At 50.6% G+C, this 19,711-nt stretch overlaps 3 protein-coding genes across 4 annotated transcripts in view; 1 reads left to right on the top strand and 2 right to left on the bottom strand.

Moving 5' to 3' along the window:
• The window catches only part of LOC307116555 (kallikrein-7-like), a 60,052-nt gene that overhangs the window by 19,247 nt on the left and 21,094 nt on the right, over window positions 1-19,711 (top strand). The window lies entirely within an intron of this gene.
• Window positions 1,734-5,748, bottom strand: LOC307116553 (kallikrein-7-like). Its single transcript, XM_079800630.1, has 6 exons — window positions 5,645-5,748; window positions 5,141-5,268; window positions 4,516-4,669; window positions 4,088-4,335; window positions 3,417-3,556; window positions 1,734-1,949 (listed from the first exon to the last, which is right to left on the bottom strand). The coding sequence occupies exons 2-6, from the start codon at window positions 5,211-5,213 to the stop codon at window positions 1,794-1,796; spliced, it is 771 nt and encodes a 256-aa protein (XP_079656756.1). The 5' UTR covers window positions 5,214-5,268; window positions 5,645-5,748; the 3' UTR covers window positions 1,734-1,793.
• LOC307116556 (kallikrein-7-like) lies at window positions 14,110-19,554 on the bottom strand. Of its 2 annotated transcripts, none has more exons than XM_079800634.1 (6): window positions 19,486-19,554; window positions 18,936-19,063; window positions 18,306-18,459; window positions 17,802-18,052; window positions 16,871-17,007; window positions 14,110-14,318 (listed from the first exon to the last, which is right to left on the bottom strand). In XM_079800634.1, the coding sequence occupies exons 2-6, from the start codon at window positions 19,006-19,008 to the stop codon at window positions 14,169-14,171; spliced, it is 765 nt and encodes a 254-aa protein (XP_079656760.1). In that variant the 5' UTR covers window positions 19,009-19,063; window positions 19,486-19,554; the 3' UTR covers window positions 14,110-14,168. The 2 variants fall into 2 exon arrangements, with proteins under 2 accessions (XP_079656760.1, XP_079656761.1); XM_079800635.1 differs by lacking the exon at window positions 19,486-19,554 and adding an exon at window positions 19,228-19,236.

Raw genomic sequence — 19,711 nt, 5'->3', positions numbered from 1 at the left:
GGTCCACAGTTTTGTGTCTGAGAAAGAAAGGATGGAAGTTCTGAATTTGGGGTTTGGGAGAGAAGGTTATTGGGATCCAGGACCCAGGGTCTGAGATATGAGTGACCTTGGGGTTTGAACTCCTGGGTCTGAGACAAAAAAAAAAAAAAGTGGTCTGGGTACCAAACAGCCCAGGTCTGAAGGAGGGTGCTGGGTGCTGGGGACCTGGAGTTCTGGGTCTGAGAGAGGAGGGGCTGGAGGCCTGGACTCCTGGGTCTGAGGGAGGAGGGGCTTGAGGCCTGGACTCCTGAGTCTGAGGGAGCAGGGGCTAGGCGCCTGAACTCTGGGTCTGAGGGAGGATGGATTGGGAGCTTACACTCCCGGACTTTGTGAGAGGAGGGCTCTTAGTTTCCTCTCTGCAGAATATTGATGTCTCCAGAATTTCTTCAATATGTGGGTGCTTAGTTGGGGGTTAAAGGAGACTCAAACGAGGGGTTAGATGTGAAGCGGAAAGATCATGTTGACCAGAAGGGACTTGTGGGGGGAAATATAGAGAGATGGTGGGAGCGTGAGTCTTTGGGGAGACCATCCCTCAGTCAGCAGGGTCTGCAGTGTGGTTGTCCAGTAAGCCCAGGAGACCAGGGATCTGGAGACCTTGCCAGGCTTTGAGGCTCAGGGGACTCCCCATTCCTCCCTCTCTTCCCTCTTCCCGAGGCCCCTTCCCCCATTTCTGTGAGAACAGGAGCCCACCTAACCCTGTGTCCACCCCCATTGTTCGCTCTCTTACTCCTGTGTCCTGTCTGCATGCCAACACTGACCTTTCTGAAAACCTGCTCCCCCTCTCCTAGTTTGTTGCCTGTGACATGCTCAGAACCACTTTCACATCCCTTTGGACACGGGTGAAGTAGGCATCTCTCTCTCTCTCTCTCTCTCTCTCTCTCTCTCTCTCTCTCTCTCTCATTTTATGGGTGGGGAAAACTGATGGCTAGGAAATGGACAGAAACACGCCACTGTATCAGAGGGGCCAGGAGGCAGAGTTAGGGTTCAAAATCAGTTACATTTTTCCTTCCCTCCTGCCTCTTCGAAGGTCTCCTCGCCCCACCCTTGGCTCCTCAGAGGTCCCCACCTGTATTTTTCAGGCGGTAGAAGTGCGCAGGCACAGAAAGGGGAACGGAGGAAGGAGGCACCCACAACTCCGTCCACAGGCAGGCTGGTTCTTGTTCCTTGAGATACTTTTCTGTGAATATTTCATTTGACACGGTGAGGCTCATTGCCTGTACATTTTTTTGCATCTCCCCCGTGTTCATTTAACATCAGAGAGCATGCACATTCTTGTGTGACACCACCTGTTCTGCATAAGTATTATCCCGAACAGCTTCATGAGTCTCCTGACCCACGTCCGTTTGTTGCTGACATAAACCATTGAATAATTTGGGACACGTTCAGCGCTTCCACTGCTTTGCTATGACAAATAGTGTTGTGATGCATTCAAACCTTGCCCACATTTCGGATTTACCAGAATTAATAGCTCAAAAGTGATGTATGAGACTGTGGATTCACCTTGCCTCACCTTGTGTGATAAAAATTGCAGCAGTTGACAGTTCTACTGGAGAACACTGTGGGTCTCCCTGCATCTTCACCAGCACTGACGTTTTTCTGTTTTGCCTATAGATTTTTGATAATTTTATAATTTGATTAGGATATTGTTGACATATTTAATGTAACTTTGAGAAATGATAAAGTCAAATATGGCTGCAAGTCATGGATGACTTTATTTCTATGAATTTCCTGTTCAGGGCATAGGGATGGAGAGATTAGCAACTGTTTATCATGGTTTCAAAGATCCATTTGCTGTATTTGCATACATGGATGTAGATGATGGGGTGGAAGGGTGGACGACACGGGAAATAATCAGAGGACACCAGGCCTTGCAGGGTACCTTGGCAAATCAGCGGGCTCCCCGCGTCACCCTGCAGGGGAGAGAGCAGATTAGCTTCCGTTTCTGAGTAACTAGCAATGAGGTCCCATAGACCTCCCTGGTTATCAAGTCTTTGTCCTGCCTGAACACAGCCTTCCACCCTGGCCAATGGGAAGAGACTCATTGTCTCTGCGGACCAATGGCAGAGCAGGAATGAATGCTATCATGGGGAGGACCAAACAGGTTTTCGGAGGACATTGGCTTGAGCCCTAGTCAATCACAGGGAGGGGGGCGGGGCTTCCAGGGTGTAAGAGCCCCATTTATTTGTCAAGCCCCTGGGAGAGGAAGCATTACCTCCAGGGAATCCCATGCATTTCCTTACCCAGGGATGGGGGACAGGGTAGTTCTGGAAAGCAGGGGCGGGACCAATGCCCTAATTTACAGGATCTAGTGCAAAATAAAAGTACCGACCACCTGGTTCAAATATATGAAGTTTAACAAAAGCGAGTGCGTTAAACCAAGTGCGGGGCTGTCGCGAGTTTGCGACTCTGTGTCCCTGCACAGTTTGCAGAATTATGAATCAGGCCCTCAGCGCGGGGGGACAAAGGGGAACCCCCCCCCCCCCATTTTAAAGAACATACAGCCCTGTCCCATCACCTCTCTTCCTAACACACACCGTTTCACCATCCCTGAAAGCTGAGAGTGCACATGAGAGCAAAGATAGTGGGGGTCTAAAGAAGGAAGGAGAGAGAGAGAGAGAGAGAGAGAGAGAGAGAGAGAGAGAGAGAGAGAGAGAGAGAGAGAAGAGGAAACCAGGAAATGAAATGAGGTGTGAGCAGAGGTGAGGCTAGCTGGTTCTGAGAGACAGGGAGGAGGTTAGAGAGATGAGGAAGGGGACAAGAGAAGGGCTCCTTCTTTCTTCAGAATTAGAACCTGATACACAGACACAGAAGCAGGGCATGAGCCTCAGGCACTTGTCAGTGACTGCACTTTAAAGCATGTTTTAAAAATCAAGTTTAATACGAAAAACAACATCCCTGAGGAACCTGGTATTCCAGTTTCAGATAAAGACTGGGTCAATATGGTGATCTTCTGAACCATATAGGAGCCCAAAGCAAGTAGAAAATCCAGCCCATTCTGGTTGCTTTTTCTGTTGAAAATTCTGATGTTGCTGATCATCGATTATGTTTTAAATATGTCATTGGAATATGATCTATCCTGGTCACTGAGCTTTTGGTGTGCCCTTAAAGCTTGTGCTTGTAGCCCATGCCTCACTGCCCTGCCCCATAGTCCCAGCCCCATTTCCCACCCCCAGTTTCTATCCTTCAGCTTTGTGCCCACCCCCAAGGCCACGCAGGCCCCCATGGGCTCCCACCCTGTCCCGGGCAGAGAACTGAGGAGAGAGAGCCAGGAAAGTGGGACTGGTAAGGTGTGAGGGAAGGCTCAGCACCAGGGTCAGGCCCCCCGACACTGGATGGAGGGGGAGACAGGACCCAGGGCAGGGGAGGAGGGGACTCACTCTGCAGGCGAAAGACTTTCTGTCCACAGGAGCAGCACAGATGGTGAATTTCTTCAACACAGTCGGGTAATCCTGCCTGCAGTCCTTGTAGGAGACGAGGTTGACCTTCGAGCACATAAGTGCTAACGGGTTTCCCACTGCTGGGGGAGTTAGCGGGAAGTCAGGGGCTTGGTCTGGTGGACCTATGGGCGCTGATGTAAAAGAATGGGGGCCCTGGCTATTGGAAGAGGATGGGCTGGGCGACTCAATACGACGGTCCTGTAAAGGGTCCTATGGGACTGCTGGTTCTGAGCAAGGAAGGGACTTGTGTCTGAACTCCTGGGTTTGAGGGTGGGGGGGCGGGTGCTGAGGCCAGGACTCCTCTGTTTAAGGGAGGAGGCATCTGCAGGCCAATAGTGGTGGGTCTGATGGTGGAGGGGGCTAAGGGCCTGGGCACTTGGGTCTGCATGAGGACGTGGCTGGGGGCTCTACCCTTGGTCTCAGGGACGGAGGCCTGGGATCCGAGGCTTATGGGACTCGGGGAGGGGTGTCTAAAGGTCAGGGCTCCTGGGTCTGGCGGAGGGAGGAGGGGTTTGTGGGTCTGGGATCTTGGGTTTGTTACCTGTATCCTGTGTCTTCGGGAAAAGGGAGCTGTGGGCTGGGCTCTTCCTGGGTCACAGAGGCAGCCTTACCTACATCCATGGTGACGCTGCCCCAGCCCGAGACAGTACAACTCCTCCTGGGCAGTCTGCAGCTGGAGGGCACGTTGATTGTCATCACAGTAGGCGAGAGCTTGGCAGGGCTGCTCAGCTTCACAAGCATGATGTTATGAACATCTGTCTTTATGTCATACCGGGGGTGGACGTAGGTCTCTGTGGCCCTGATCTTCTGGGCATTTGGATCAACCAGGAGATCACTGCCCATTTGCACAGTGAACTCACTTGGAGAAAATAAAAGGCAACATTGAGTGGGAGACACTGTGATTGAGATAGGGGAACATAGACCCAGAGTTAGGGGAACAGAAGCCGAGAGAGAGAGAGAGAGAGAGAGAGAGAGAGAGAGAGAGAGAGAGAGAGAGAGAGAGAGATAAGGACCTCCCTGTGGCTCCCCTGTCCCATACCTCCTGCGGCAGTGGGCGACGGTGAGCACCCACCGCTTGTGGATCAGCACGCCTGCACACTGGAACACATTGTTGTAATACAGAGCCACCTGCCAGGGATGGGTGCCTTTTGGACATACAACTCCATTAATAATCCTTTCCCCGGTATCCTGGGCTGGATGGAGACATGGAGAAAACATGGGTAGCAGGCATCAGGGAAGGGCTGAGGCCACAGTAGATGAATTCCCAGAGACAGTGATGGAGAGAGACACACAGACAGGGAGGCGTGGAGAAGGGTAGAGGCAGGCACGGAGCACAGGGCAGAGACAGCTGCAGATGGAGATGGAGAGAGACGGGGGGCGCCTGCTCAGAAACCCAGGACAGCAGCTGGTCTGGAGGCCACCCCAGCTTCTGATGAGAGAGACACGGAGGGCGGGAAGCAGCCTGGAGGGCACCCAGAGCCCAGGAGTCAGGAGGGAGCAGGAAGGAAGGGGCCACAGCCCAGGGGTCGAGTCTCCATGGGAGGAGGCTGCTGCAGGTGAGGGTTCTGACTCAGGGGCTCCTTGGAGAGAGAGGGCCCTGGAGAGGGGAGGTGGGGGACTGTGAGGGCCAGGGCCAAGGTCAGGACTCCCAGGCTGGTCCTCACCTTCTTGTCCAGCAGATCCCGGTGCTAAGGACAGCAGTAGGAGCAGCAGGGTTGGGAGCAGGGGACCTGCCATGTGTCCTGTGTGAGCCTCTGTGGCTGCCACAGAGGAAGGGCCTCTTCTGCTGGGGCTGGAAAGACAGAGAGTTCAGGAAGCAGGACTCCTGGTCTCCAGGTCCCTTCTCTTCACTCAGACACAGGAGCTCCAGTCTGCACCCACCTCCTCCCTCAGTCTCAGAAGTCCAGGACAGAGACACCCTTCCATGCAGATGCACCTAGGGATCGGGTTTTTTGTCCCTCCCCATTTATAATCGAAAGCCTTTCTGTTCTTCCCCATTTATAATTCTATGTCCCAAGTTCCTTTTACGTAAAAGACCCAAAACCCCAGCCCTCCAGCCCCTCCTTCTCACAACCAGATTTTGGCCGTCTAGTGCTCTGCCCTCAAGAGCAAGAGTCGGCTGTCCATGCAGACACACCTGCCCCACCCCAAATCGGATTTCCTCTCACCTGCAGTGGGTCTGATCTGGTGTGGTCTTCAGACTGGGTTGGAATTCAGCCGTGTCCAGCCCTGTGCAGAGTGGCCCTCTTATAGCACACCAGCCCCACTCCAGTTCTCATGGTCCTGGAGTTCAGGTGACCCCAACTCTGGGGTTATCTTACCTGCATTTGCTCTTATCTGGAACCCCGGAGGCAGCTCAAGCCATATGCCCGCACTCTACCTCCACCCTCATTCCTGAGGCCAGGTCAGGGGCTTGGCCCCAGCACGTTCCAGCTCCACCATCCCTGGTGGCAGCTACGAAGGGTGAGACCAGGTACTAGCGCTGAGGGGCAGGACCAGGAGTCAAGGCCCTACCTGCATGGCTCAGGATGGACTGTGCCCTGCGTCCTCCACTGTGGCCAATTTCCTTGCCCTCTGCCCCACTCAGGGGTGGCCTGGAACTTACACCGTAACTCTGAGCAGCTTGTGGGAACTTGTCAGGCTGAATCCCAGACGTGTCTTTGAGCCTGAACCTGACCTTAGTCTTGGGGTATGAATCTCAAGAGAAGTCTTTCCTAACTCCACCTACTAAATATGTACTGTTTTTCACTTAGTCTGTGTCTCATATTATACTTTTATTTCTATACATACTATATATGTGTGTGTAACAAAAGTCTGTACTGAACATTATCTAATTGGAAGCTTTTATTCCGTATATCTATAGAATATCTTAAACAATTGTTCTTCTATGTACGTTTAGATCATTTCTCCTTCCTTGATACTTGTTGTATAATGTTCTACACTATAGTTTTATTCTGACTTATGTCATCTGTTTCACATTAAATTACATATGAATTGCTTTCATTATCATGATGATGGAATGCATTTCTTTGTATTTTCATCTTTACTCATTATGTTCATTCCACTAAGCATTTACTCTGAGCCAGAATGTGTTCTGGCCTCTCAGGAGACACCACATCAACAAAACAGAGAAATTCCTTCCAAGAGGCTCTCATTCCAGTAGGTGGAGACCTTGAGTAAGGTCTTGACTTTGAGTAAGTTTGAGTAACATACTGCAACTTGAGTAAGCTTTTGACTTTTTTATTGGAGCTGAATGAATCAGAGGGAGAAGGGTGGGCTGGGCTGAGGGCCGCATTTTGACCCTCACTTCTAACTCAGACACCAAAATATGTTTCATGCCTTAGTGTGAGTCCACTTGTTATCTCAATTCAGATCTTTAATCCAATTCTGTCTCGGTCCCACAAGTTGACCCATCATGGGCATTGTTGTTGCCTACCCAACGTGCACTCCTTCTGCCATTTGTCAGAACCTTCATTTAGTTTGGAAAACCTGCTATGCTCATTGTGACTGCAACTGAGCTTTTTTTTTTTTTTTTTAAATATATTTTATTGATTTTTTACAGAGAGGAAGGGAGAGGGATAGAGAGCTAGAAACATCAATGAGAGAGAAACATCGACCAGCTCCCTCCTGCACACCCCCTACTGGGGATGTGCCCGCAACCAAGGTACATGCCTTTGACCGGAATCGAACCTGGGACCCCTCAGTCCGCAGACCGACGCTGTATCCACTGAGCCAAACCGGTCTCCGCTGCAACTGAGCTTTACTGCACCAAGCACGGGTGGGCCCATTTCTGCTGCCCAGGGATTGGTTTATAAATAAACATGTGATACAATGTTGGCCAATGAGGAGTGAGGGGAAGCCAACTGGTTTACTTCAGGGAACTGCTCTCTTCTTCCATAAGTGAGACAGGAGAAGAGTTCTCCTTGACTCTGTTAGACAGTGTCCCTTCTGGGTGTAAATTCTGTAAATGAGTCAACCCTCCTGGAACTGGGGAGGGAAGTGGCTGGGGGAGAAAGCCATAGCCCTGCGGATGGACAAACAGAGAGAAAGTGATGGTGATAGTCAGTATCTTTAACTCTTTGCACTCGCTTGCTTTTTTCTCGATTCCTTTATTCTAATGCTAACCGTGTCGAGTCACACTCGACATCTGAGTGCAAAAGGTTAATGAGGTTGCTGAGCTGGTGAATTAATGCTCCATGGAGCCCCTTCATCTCCTGTCATCTGCGGGTTTCCTTTCTGGTTTAAAGTGTTTTGTTGTTGTTGTTTTCCATAGGCAAAGTCTTTTTACTAAGACCTCTATGTTGTGTTGAACTTTCATTTCCAGTTTAGAATTTGAGGTTCCAAGTTCAGACTCAGAATTGTTTAAAGATTGGAGATGGGAGCTGTTTCAAAGTAAAGACTGAATTTGGAATTCTGGTTGAAATCGGGGACTGTGGTCTTTCTCACTCTCTCATGAGCTCTTGATCGGATCTGACCGTGCCTTCTCATTGAATGGCACTGTGTCCACCAAGCAAAAGACCTTGAAGTCCCGACATCTCCATCTCTCTCACCGCAACTTCTGACCTGCAGTACTGCTTTATCCTTGACCAAGTTCACTCTGTACCTCAACATGGCATCTATTTCCTCACCAATCTCCTGACTCAAACTACAACTCACACCTCAACCAACCTTAACCCTGACTCTTAACTTGAACCCCAAATCCACAATGATAAGCCAAACTAAACCTTATTGCAAACATGAGATGTCACCATAGAGTTATCCCTGACCATTAAAAGAGGGGGTGGGGCTTCCGTGAGGGGATATAGTCAGGAAGAGTCCTGAGGATAGAAGTTGCAGCAAATGGGAAAGAGAGCGTTATATGGCCCTAGCGATTTGGCTCGGTGGATAGAGCATGGGCCTGCGGACTGAAGCGTCTCAAGTTCAATTCCGGTCAAGGCCACATGCCCAGCTTGAGGGCTTGATCCCCAGGAGGGGGCGTTCAGGAGGCAGCCGTCAATGATTCTCTCTCTCATCATTGATGTTTCTGTCTCTCTCTTCCTCTCCCTTCCTCTCTGAAATCAATAAAAAATATATATATATATATTTAAGAAAGAGAGAGAGAGAGAGAGAGAGAGAGAGAGAGAGAGAGAGAGAGAATTATATCTATAGCAGCAAATCCCAAGATTTTTCATCTTGGAAATGAGGCGTCTTTGAAGGAGCACGGAAATCCATGTCTCCATTCCCTGGGCAATTGGGAAGAGAGCATTGCTCTCCCAGAAACCAATCACAGGAGCCGGCAGCTGTGGTAGGGAACCCAGTCCAGTGCCAAACCAACATGAATGGCAGAGTCAGCACAAATGTCAGGAGCTAACACTCAGAAAGGGAGCAGAAGCTTGTGTGCTCTCTAGCCTCAGACTCTCTACTTCATGGACATTCCCCATCACCCTTTTCTTCTTCTTCTTCTTCTTCTTCTTCTTCTTCTTCTTCTTCTTCTTCTTCTTCTTTAAAAAAATTTTTTTAAATATATTTTATTGATTTTTTTACAGAGAGGAAGGGAGAGGAATAGAGAGTTAGAAACATCGATGAGTGAGAAACACCGATCAGCTGCCTCCTGCACACCTCCTACTGGGAATGTGCCCGCAACCAAGGTACATGCCCTTGACCAAATCGAACCTGGGACCTTTCAGTCCACAGGCCAACGCTGTATCCACTGAGCCAAACCGGTCAGGGCCCGTCACCCTTTTTAACTCTCCTCTCCCCGAGCCTCATTCCGCTAACAGGAGTTCCCAAGAAAAGCAAAGCAAACGTTCAACAGCCTCCATTCCTGTGCTGAGTTTCCTGCAGGGAAAGGAGGTCTTCTGACTCTTTCTCTCACTCAGTAGAGATAGGGAAGTCCTCTGTTGGCGACAACTGTTTGGAGTCACCCGCTGCCACTCCCCCAGCCTCTGCAGGGTGGGAGAGATGAGGGAAGAGAGAGGTTTCAAGAGCCACTTGTCTGGCCTGGGTCAGCCCCTCTGCCGCCAACTGCAAAGACGATACCCTCGGTGACTTGCCTGGAATAGATGCCCTCACATGGCTTCTGGGGAAAGATTTCTCCTTCTGCACAACTGAGACCCTTAGGAAAATTCTCGGAGGGGGCAAACATGAGATGTCACCATAGGATGAAGGACCTTGTAGGTCGTGGTGAGTTAGACTTTATGTTGTGGGTAATGAAGAACAACTAGGATTATCAGGTTAGGGGAATGGCCCTCAGCTGTTGTTCCCAGCAAAAGCATCCCTTTCCCTACACACCTGCCTGGATCTCACCTCCTGGATCTCATCCACAGCTGCACTGGGGCGTTTCTGACACATTTGATAGGTTCTCCTCCCTTTTCATCGCATGAAACAAAGCAAAGCCCTCTGCTGTTTCCGTTTCCCCACTAGAGTAGGATCACAGGACCAAGACACATTTTGTTTCTTGCTGAGTCATTTTTAAATTAACAGTCAGAAGACTGCAGGGCTTGGAGGGGGCCCCTTTCTGACACTTGGACCCTCTCTCTTCAATCTTCTTACCCCCGGACCACCAGGTTCTCCGTCTCTGCTAAATCCTGCTTCTTCCAAATGTCACCTTCTCCTGGAAGCCTTCTCCCGCCATTCTGAATAAAATGCCGCTCTTCTATCACCCCCGATCCTCTTACCATCCACCATATTTTATGGCAGCGCTTAACTCTACATCAAAATTTATTTTATATGCATTTGTTCATTGCCTAGTTTCACAAGCTAGCATGCAATTCCATAAGGATATGCCGCAGTCTTTTCACTGCAAGGGTTCAGGAATCTGGAGAAGGGGCTGCGACATAAATGGATAGAAATAGACAAGAAAGATAAATTTGGAAGGCCTGGGGAACCAGGTGGAAACCAGCTCTCTAATGGAGTGGCTCTCGGAATGTCAGGACCCACGACTTTTTATTCACACATTTTTCCCTTTAGCAAAGCAGATACACATATCAAAGGTAAGGTTTGGTAAACAATAAAGGATTATCAGGTTAGGGCAGTGGTCGGCAAACTCATTTGTCAACAGAGCCAAATAGCAACAGCACAACAAATGAAATTTCTTTTGAGAGCCGTATTTTTTAAACTTAAACTTCTTCTAACGCCACTTCTTCAAAATAGACTCGCCCAGGCCGTGGTATTTTGTGGAAGAGCCACACTCAAGGGGCCAAAGAGCCGCATCTGGCTCACGAGTCGCAGTTTGCTGACCATGGGGTTAGGGGAATTGCCCTCAGCTGTTTGGCAGCAGATAATAACATGCAGATCTTCAGCCCTGCTGAAGACAAGTCCATCAGCCTTCTGAGGAACTTCTCACATTTATTATGCTAACTACTACTGTTCCTAGCCTCCAGCAAGGATAGGGACTCATGTAGTGCAACCCCTGGGGCCTTACAAGTAAGTGTTAAATTAGTGACTGAAAGTGGAATGTATCTCTTTATTAACATTTGAGCAGTAGATTTGAGAAAGATAACGTCTATCTGGCACCTCTATGTGCCAAAAGTTATATGCTTACATCTCATTTAATCTTCACCAACAACTTTTCTTTCTTTCTTTTTTCTGAGTTTAGTAAACTCTATTGATACTCTCCTCCTCCGGGTCTCCTTCTCTCACTCTCTCTCTCTTTTCTCCAATTTTACAAATGGCCTGGAGAATGTGAGAAACAAGTGAGGTCAAGAGGCAGGGTGAGGGTTCAAGGTCAGATACACTTGCCTTTTCTCTCCTTCTCTCTTAAGGTCTCCTTTTTCCAACCCTAGACCTTCAGCAGTTCCCACCTGTGTTTTTCAGGTTATAAAAGTGCATGGGCACAGAGAAGAAAATGGAAGGAAGGAGATGCGGTTTGGCCCATGCTCTTTACTCTGCGAATATTTCATTTTACTCGGCAAGGGCAACAGGCATCTACACATTGGTATGTTTTTATTTTCAGTCAGTGTCAGATAGCCTGAACCTTATGGCATGACACTAACAAGTCTGCGTCATTACTTCATGAAGACATTTATCAGTATCCTGTCCTAAATCGGTTTATAGTTTACATAAACAATCCAATACTTTGGGACAAGTTCAGAGTTTCCACTGCTTTGCTACGACAATGTGTAGTGAATTCAAACCTTGCTTACATTTGGGTTGGGTTGGCTTTTTTTTTAAGTGATTCTTTTTTAAAAAAATATATTTTATTGATTTTTTACAGAGAGGAAGGGAGAGGGATAGAAAGTTAGAAACATCAAAGAGAGAGAAACATCGATCAGCTGCCTCCTGCACACCTCCTACTGGGGATGTGCCCGCAACCAAGGTACATGCCCTTGACCAGAATCGAACCTGGGACCTTTCAGTCCGAAGGCCGATGCTCTATCCACTGAGCCAAACCGGTTAGGGCTTGCTTACATTTTGGATTTACTATTATTACTAGGTCAAAAGTGATGGATACGTGTTTATTTTTTAATTCAACTTGCTCAACCGCCTTCCATAAAAATTGTAGCAATTCACAGTTCCCGGGGGGGGGCGGGGGGGCACGGGGAAGAAACGTGAGGAGGGGGAGAAGGCTGTGGTCTCACTACATCTTTACCAGCACTGAGGGTTTTGTGTTTTGTGTTTGGGTTGTGGGTTTTTGCATATTGATTTGTTTACACACCTGGCACACTGTTGATGGTTAATATGATGGTTGAAAAATGCTAAAGTCAATGGTCAAATAATATTTAACAAAGGAGGCAAGAGCAAACAATGGAGCAGAAATAGTCTCTTCAATAATGGTGTTGGAAAATTGGACAGGTACATGCAAAAAATAATAATAAATTAGACCACCAACTTACACCTCTCACAAGAATAAACTCAAAATGGATAAAATATTTAAATGTAAGTTGGAAAACCATAAAAATCCCAGAAGAAACCATAGGCCATAAAATCACAGACATTTCTCGTAGCAATATTTTTCCTGATATATCTCCTCGGGCAAAGGGAACTAAGGAGAAAAGAGACAAATGGGACTACATCAAACTAAAAAGCTCCTACACAGCAAAAGAAACCATCAGCAAAATGAAAAGGGAATCCACTGAATGCGAGAACGTATTCGCCAACGACTCATCTGATAAGGGGTTAATTTCCAAGGTATATAAACAACTTATACAACTCAACACCAGGAGGACAACCAACCCAACTGAAAAATGGACAAAGGACCTGAATAGAGAGTTCTCCAAAGAGGATATGCAGATGGCCTACAGACATGAAAAAATACTCCGTGTCACGCATCATCAGAGAGATGCTACTTAAAACCACAATGAGATACCACCTCACACCTCCCGGAATGGCTACCATCAATAAATCAACAAACAGCAGGTGCTGGCCAGGATACGGAGAAAAGGGAACCTAGTGCACTGCTGGTGGGAATACAGACTGGGACAGCCACTGTGGAAAACGTTATGGAGTTTCCTCAAAAAAAAAAAATTAAAAATGGAACTGCCTTGCCAAAACCGGTTTGGCTCAGTGGATAGAGCGTCGGTCTGCGGACTGGAAGGTCCCTGGTTCGATTCCGGTCAAGGGCATGTACATTGGTTGCGGGCACATCCCCAGTAGGGGGTGTGCAGGAGGCAGCTGGTCGATGTTTCTCTCTCATCGATGTTTCTAGCTCTCTATCCCTCTCCCTTCCTCTCTGTAAAAAATCAATAAAATATATATTTTTTAAAAAATGGAACTGCCTTTTGACCAAGCAAGCCCACTTCTGGGAATATATCCTGAGAATCCCAAAACACTATTCCGGAAGAATATATGCACCCCTATGATCATTGCAGCTTTATCTACAATAGCAAAGATCTGGAAACACCCCAAGTGCCCATCAGCAGATGAGTGGATAAAAAAGCTGTGGTACATTTACAGAATGGAATACTACACGGCCATAAAAAAGGGGGCGATTTTATCTTTTGCAACAGCATGGATGGGCCTGGATGCTATGTGAAATAAGCCGATCAGAGAAAGACAAAGACCATAGGATCTCACTTATCTTGGAATCTAATGAACAAAATAAACTGATGAGCAGACTAGAAACAGAGGCATGGAAGAGACTGACAGCTGTCAGAGGGGAGGAGAGTTGAAGGACTGAATGAAAAAAGTTGAAGGTCTTAACAAAAACACACACACATATATACATAACACATAGACATAGCAGTGTGGAGATAGCCAGAGGGAAAGGGGGTTGGGGGTACGTGGAAGTGAGCAGGGAAGGGGAATAGGACAGAAAGACACTTTGCTTGGAGCCATGGGCTCACCATGCAGTGTGCAGATGATGTTTTTTTAAAAATATATTTTATTGGATTTTTACAGACAGGAAGGGAGAGAGACAGAGAGCCAGAAACATTGATGAGAGAGAAACATCAATCAGCTGCCTCCTGCACACCCCCTACTGGGGATGCGCCCGCAACCAAGGTACGTGCCCCTGACTGGAATCGAACCTGGGACCCTTGCGTCCGCAGGCCAACGCTCCATCCACTGAGCCAAACCGGCCAGGGCCAGATGATGTTTTATTGAGTTGTATACTTGAAACCTGTATGGTTTTGTGAACCAATGTCACCCCCAATAAATTCATTTTTTTTTAAAAGAAAAATGCTAAAGTCCAATATGATTTTATATAATTGATGCTTTATTTCTGTGGATTTCCTGTTCAGGGCAAAGTAAGCGAGAGATGGGCGTATGGAGAGATTAGGAATATCTTCTTATGGTATCCTCTATCCATTCGCTGTATCTGCATATCGCAGTGAAGACAACCGGGTTCAGGGATGGAGTCGAAGGTCCCCGGGACACTAGGCCTCGCAGGGCGCCGTTGCACACCAGTGGTCCCCCTGAGTCACCCTGGGCGGGAGAGAGAGCAGATTCGGTTTTGGCTTCAGAGCAACCAGAACCGAGGTCTCCTACACCCCATGGTGATTGGGTCTTGGTTCTGCCAGACCACAGTCTTTCACCCTGACCAATGGGAGGATACCCCTTATCTCTGTGGACCAATGGGAGAGCAGGAATGAATGCGAGCCCCAGACAAGGGGACCAATCACAGGGAGGGGGCGGAGCTTCCCAGAAGTCAGAGCTTCATCTATTTTCCATCCTCAATGACTCTTTGCCAAGCCAGCCAGAGAGGGAGCTTTATCTCCAGGGAGCCTATACACTCCCTTACCCAGGAGTGGGGAAAAGGGTAGTCCTGGAAACCAGGGGCAGGAACAGTGATCTCATTAAGAGGGTCCAGTGCAAAATGAACATGCTGACCCCCATATTCAGATGTATGAGTTTCACGACAGCAAGAGGAGTGCGTTAGGGCAAGCGTGGGATTGTCCCGGGTGTGGGGCGGGGTTCTGTGTCCCAGAACATCTTGCACATTCATGAATCAGGCCCTCACTGTGGGGCAAGGGGGAACGCCCTTACTATTCTTTAGGACACACAGTCCTGTACCATCACCTCTCTCTCTCTCTCTCTCTCTCTCTCTCTCTCTCTCTCTCTCTCTCTCTCCCCCGCCCCAATCCTCATCCGATAATATGTTTGTACTGATTTGAGAGGGAGAGAGAGAAACATCGATGTGAGAGAAAAACATTGATCATTTGCCTCCCATAAGTGCTCTGGCTGGGGATGGAACCCTCAAGCTTTTGCTGAGCTGGAAAATGCTGGGACCCGCTGAGGCACCCGCCCAGGGCCACGCCCCTCTTTAAACACGCTCCATCCCCCTGCTGCTGAAAGCTGAGAGTGCAGATGTGAGCTAAGAGATTGGGGATGGGGAGAGAAACAGAGAGAGGTAGAGACAAGCATAGAGAGAAGAAAGGGAAGGAGGAAGGGGACAGAGACGCAGAAATGTTGTGGATGCAGAAAGAGGCAGAGTTGGAAAAAGTAAGATGACAGAGGCAGAACACAGAGAGGGAGAGGGAGAGGGAGAGGGAGAGGGAGAGGGAGAGGGAGAGGGAGAGGGAGAGGGAGAGGAGAGAGAGAGAGAGAGAGAGAGAGAGAGAGAGAGAGAGAGAGAGAGAGAGAGAGATGAAATGGGGTGTAAAGAGAGATGAGGGGAGGTGAGGCAGAGAGGAGGATACAGAGATGGGGAAGGGGGAACAAAGAGGCGGGTGGGGGGGGCTCCTGTGCCTGGAACCAGGACCGGGTACAAAGATAACAATCAAGCTATTCACTTCAGGGGGGGGGGCAACTCAGAGTTTGCAATGAGTGTTTTAATGCAATCCCTTAAATATTACAATGCCTATGAAAAATCCATGGCAAACAGGTTATCCCGACTTTAGACAAACACAGGGCTGGTGCCTTGCTGTGCTGGCCCAGATTAGAGCCAGAAGCGATGGGAAATCCAGTCAAAACAGATTGCTTTCTGCTGAAATTCCTGATATTTTGTTTATCATGGATTTTGTTTAATAGATTCTACGTTTACACATTTCATTGGAATATAATTTATGTTGGTCACTGAGTGCTTGGTGTCCCCTTAAAGTTTGTGTCTGTAGCCCCATGATTTTTTACTCCAGTTCCTCCCCTTTGACTGTGTGCCCACTCCCAGCTTCCAGGGGCTCCCACGCTGACCTGGGCAGAGGACTGAGTAGAGAGGGTCAAAGTGGGGTGTGCCCGGCCAGGTGTGGCTCAGCAGTTGAGCATAGACCCAGGAACCAAGAGGTCACCAGTTCGATTCCCGGTCAGGGGTACATGCACAGGTTGCAGGCTCAGTCCCAGTATGGGGCGTGCAGGAGGCAGCCAATCAATGATTCTCTCTCATCATTGATGTTTCTATCTCTCTCTCGATCTCACTTCCTCTCTGAAATCAATAATATATATTGATTTCAGAGAGAAAGGGAGAGAGCTAGAGAGATAGAAACATCAATGATGAGAGAGAATCATTGATTGGCCGCCTCCTGCACATCCCCCACTGGGAGCGAGGGGAGCGAGCCCACAACCCAGGCATGTGCCCTTGGCCGGAATAGAACCTGGGACCCTTTAGTCAGCAGGCCAACGCTCTATTCACTGAGCCAAACTGGCTAGGGCCGTGGTCGGCAAACGGCGGCTCGCGAGCCACATGCGGCTCTTTGGCCCCTTGAGTGTGGCTCTTCCACAAAATACCACAGCCTGGGAGAGTCTATTTTGAAGAAGTGGCATTAGAAGAAGTTTAGGTTTAAAAAATGTGGCTCTCCAAAGACATTTCCACCGTTGTCCTGTTGATATGTGGCTCTGTGGACTAGTGAGTTTGCCGACCACTGGTCTAGGGCAATAAAAATATTTTTTTGAAAAAAAAGAAGAAGAAAAGTGGGGCATGTGGGGGTGCGAGGGAGAACCCAGCACCAGGGTCAGCCCCCCGGATTCTGGATGGTGGGGAAGGCGGGGCTCTGTGCTGAGAGGAAGCAGGGCCAGGGCAGGGCAGGGGAGGGGCTGGCTCTCACCACATTGGCGTTGGTGTTGCTGGTGTGGGTGCCACCGCAGACCATGTAAGGCCTCTTCAGGTACAGGAAGTGCCTCCTGCAGTCCTCCAGGCGGATGATGGTGACATTGGTGCACATGAGCTCCGATGGATAGGTCTCTGAGGCAGGAGAGAGGGGACGGTCAGCGGCCTGGCCTGCAAGCCCACACCTGCGAACGGGACCCTGAGAGAGGAGGACCCGAGGGACTCGATGCCAGGGCCGTGAAAAGGACCCAGTCCTCTGACTCTAGGTCCGAGGAAGGAAGGGCCTTGCGTCTGAACTCCTGGGTCTGAAGAAGAAGAAGAAGAAGAGGAGGACGAGGGGTCGACGATCCTGGCTTTGAGGGAGGAGGGTGCTGGGCGTCAGGGTCCTTGGTCTGAGGAGTGAAGGTGGCTGGGGGTCTGGGCTCTTGTGTCAGGCGGAGGAGGCAGCTGGGGGCCTGGACACTTGGGTCTGCAGGCGGAGGCCCCCGGGGCCAGGACTCCCGTGTCTGAGGGAGAACAGGCTAGAACCTGGACACACCTAGGCCTCTGGAGACCCAACTGCGGGACAGAAGTCTGTGGTCTGAGTCAGGAGGTCACTAAGATCCTGGACTCCTGGGAGGATGGGGTGGAAGCCTGGGGGCATGGCTTCCGGATCAAGGGGAGGAGGCGCCAGCAGCCGGGGCTCCTGGATCTGAGGGAGGAGGACGCCAGGGCATCGGGGTTCCGGTTCTGTGAAGGAGAGGGCTTGGGGCCTGGTGGACTGTGTCTCAGGTAGGAGGGGGGCTGGATTCCAGGTTCCTGGCCCTGACGTAGGACAGGGTTGGGGGTCTAGACGCCTTGGTCTATGGGAGGAGGGACACGAGGCCTCCTGTGTCTGAGGGAAGAGGACGCTGGGGCCAGGGCTGCCGGCCCCTGGGGGTTCGTCTCACCGAAAGGGCGGCCGGTGGTGCTGCCCCAGCCAGAAACCATGCACATGGTCCCAGGGCTCGTGCATTTGGAAGAGACGGCGAGGGTCATCACAGTCGGTGACAGCGTGGCCGGGCGGCTCAGCTTCACAAGCATGATGTCATGCACTTTTTTGGCACCATCAAACTGGGGGTGGACGAAGGACTCTGTGGCCCTGATCACCTGGGCGTTGGGATCATTCAACACATTGCTGCCCATCTGCACGTTGTAGGCACTGTGACCAGAGAGAGACACGCCGTGACCCAGAGGGGGTCGGGGGCGGGGCGGGAGGAGACAGCCCTAGGACACACAGAGACATAGAGAGAGACCCAACGTGAAAGGGGGACAGAGACTCGGAGTGTGTGTGGTGGGGGGAGACACCGGGAGAGGGTCAGGGGCTCAGAAAGAGGGGGAGACACAGACCGAGGGAGAAGCAGGAACAGAGACGCAGAAGGAGAGACACGATCCCCGGGCTCCCGGGCACCTACAATTGTCGGCAGTGGCCCACAGTGAGCACCCACTGCTCGCGGATCAGCACCCCTGCACACTGCGTGTCCCTGCCGCGCATCAGGGCCACCTGCCAGGGATGGGAGCCTCTTGGGCATGTAGCTCCATTCACAATCCTTTCCCCGTTGCCGTGGGCTGGGTGGAGACATGGAGAAAGCATGGGTAGCAGGCCTCAGGGGAGGGCTGAGTCCACAGCAGAGAGATTCCCAGAGACAGTGATGGAGAGAGACAGACAGACAGACAGAGTGACGTGGAGAAGGGCAGAGGCAGGCACGGAGCCCAGGGCAGAGACAGCTGCAGACCGAGATGGAGAGAGACGGGGGGGAGCCTATTCAGAAACCCAGGGCAGCAGCTGGTCTGGAGGCAACCCCAGCATCTGATGGGAGAGACACGGAGGGCGGGAAGCAGCCTGGAGGGCACCCGGAGCCCAGGAGTCAGGAGGGAGCAGGAAGGAAGGGGCCACAGCCCAGGGGTAGAGTCTCCATGGGAGGAGGCTGCTGCAGGGGAGGGTCCTGACTCAGGGGCTCCTTGGAGAGAGGGGGCCCTGGAGAGGGGAGGTGGGGGACTGTGAGGCCCAGGGGTAAGGTCAGGACTGCCATGCTGGTCCTCACCTTCTTGTCCAGCAGATCCCAGGGCTAAGGACAGCAATAGGAGCAGCAGGGTTGGGAGCAGGGGACCTGCCATGTGTCCTGTGTGAGCCTCTGTGGCTGCTACAGAGGAAGGGCCTCTTCCGCTGGGGCTGGAAAGACAGAGTTCAGGAAGCAGGACAGGGAGCACCCCCTGCTCATGGGTCAGCACCCCTGGTCCTAACCCCTTCCCTCCTCAGACCCAGGATTCCTAGCCTGTACCCACGTCCTCCCTCAGACCAGGAGCCCAGTGCAAAAGAAAAGTCTCCTTCCTCACACTCCGATGTCCAGGCCCCACACACCCTTGCCCTCGGAACCCCGGGGATTCTGGCTTTCCATCCCTCCACATCCATAATTCAGCATCTCCAATTCCTTTTAGGCGGAAAGATTGAAAAAAAAAAAAATTCCCGACCTCCAGTCCCTCATCCATCCGTGACTACCAGGAGTTCAGGCTTCTACTCCTCTCTCTGTAGGAGCCGGAGTCAGCTGCCCACCCAGGCTCACCTGCCCCGCCCCACAGGAGACTCCTCCTCACCTGCAGTACGTCCGTCCGAGCTGGGCTCAGGCTGTGTTGGGAGCCAACGGCCGTCCACTTCTGTGCAGGGTGACTCTTTTATAACACACCAGTCCCCCGTCCCCTCCCCCCACCCTGCCCCAACCCGCAGGGTCCTAGTGCGCAGGTGCGCTCACCTCAGAGACACCCCTACCCGCATCTGTTCTTATCTAAAACTCCTCAAGCAGCCAAAGCAACAGGCCGGCAT

Source organism: Cnephaeus nilssonii, assembly GCF_951640355.1.
Source record: "Cnephaeus nilssonii genome assembly, chromosome: 20".
Classification (NCBI taxonomy): domain Eukaryota; kingdom Metazoa; phylum Chordata; class Mammalia; order Chiroptera; family Vespertilionidae; genus Cnephaeus; species Cnephaeus nilssonii.
Note: the sequence above shows the minus strand (reverse complement) of the source record. Positions and strands in the feature narration are given on the sequence as shown.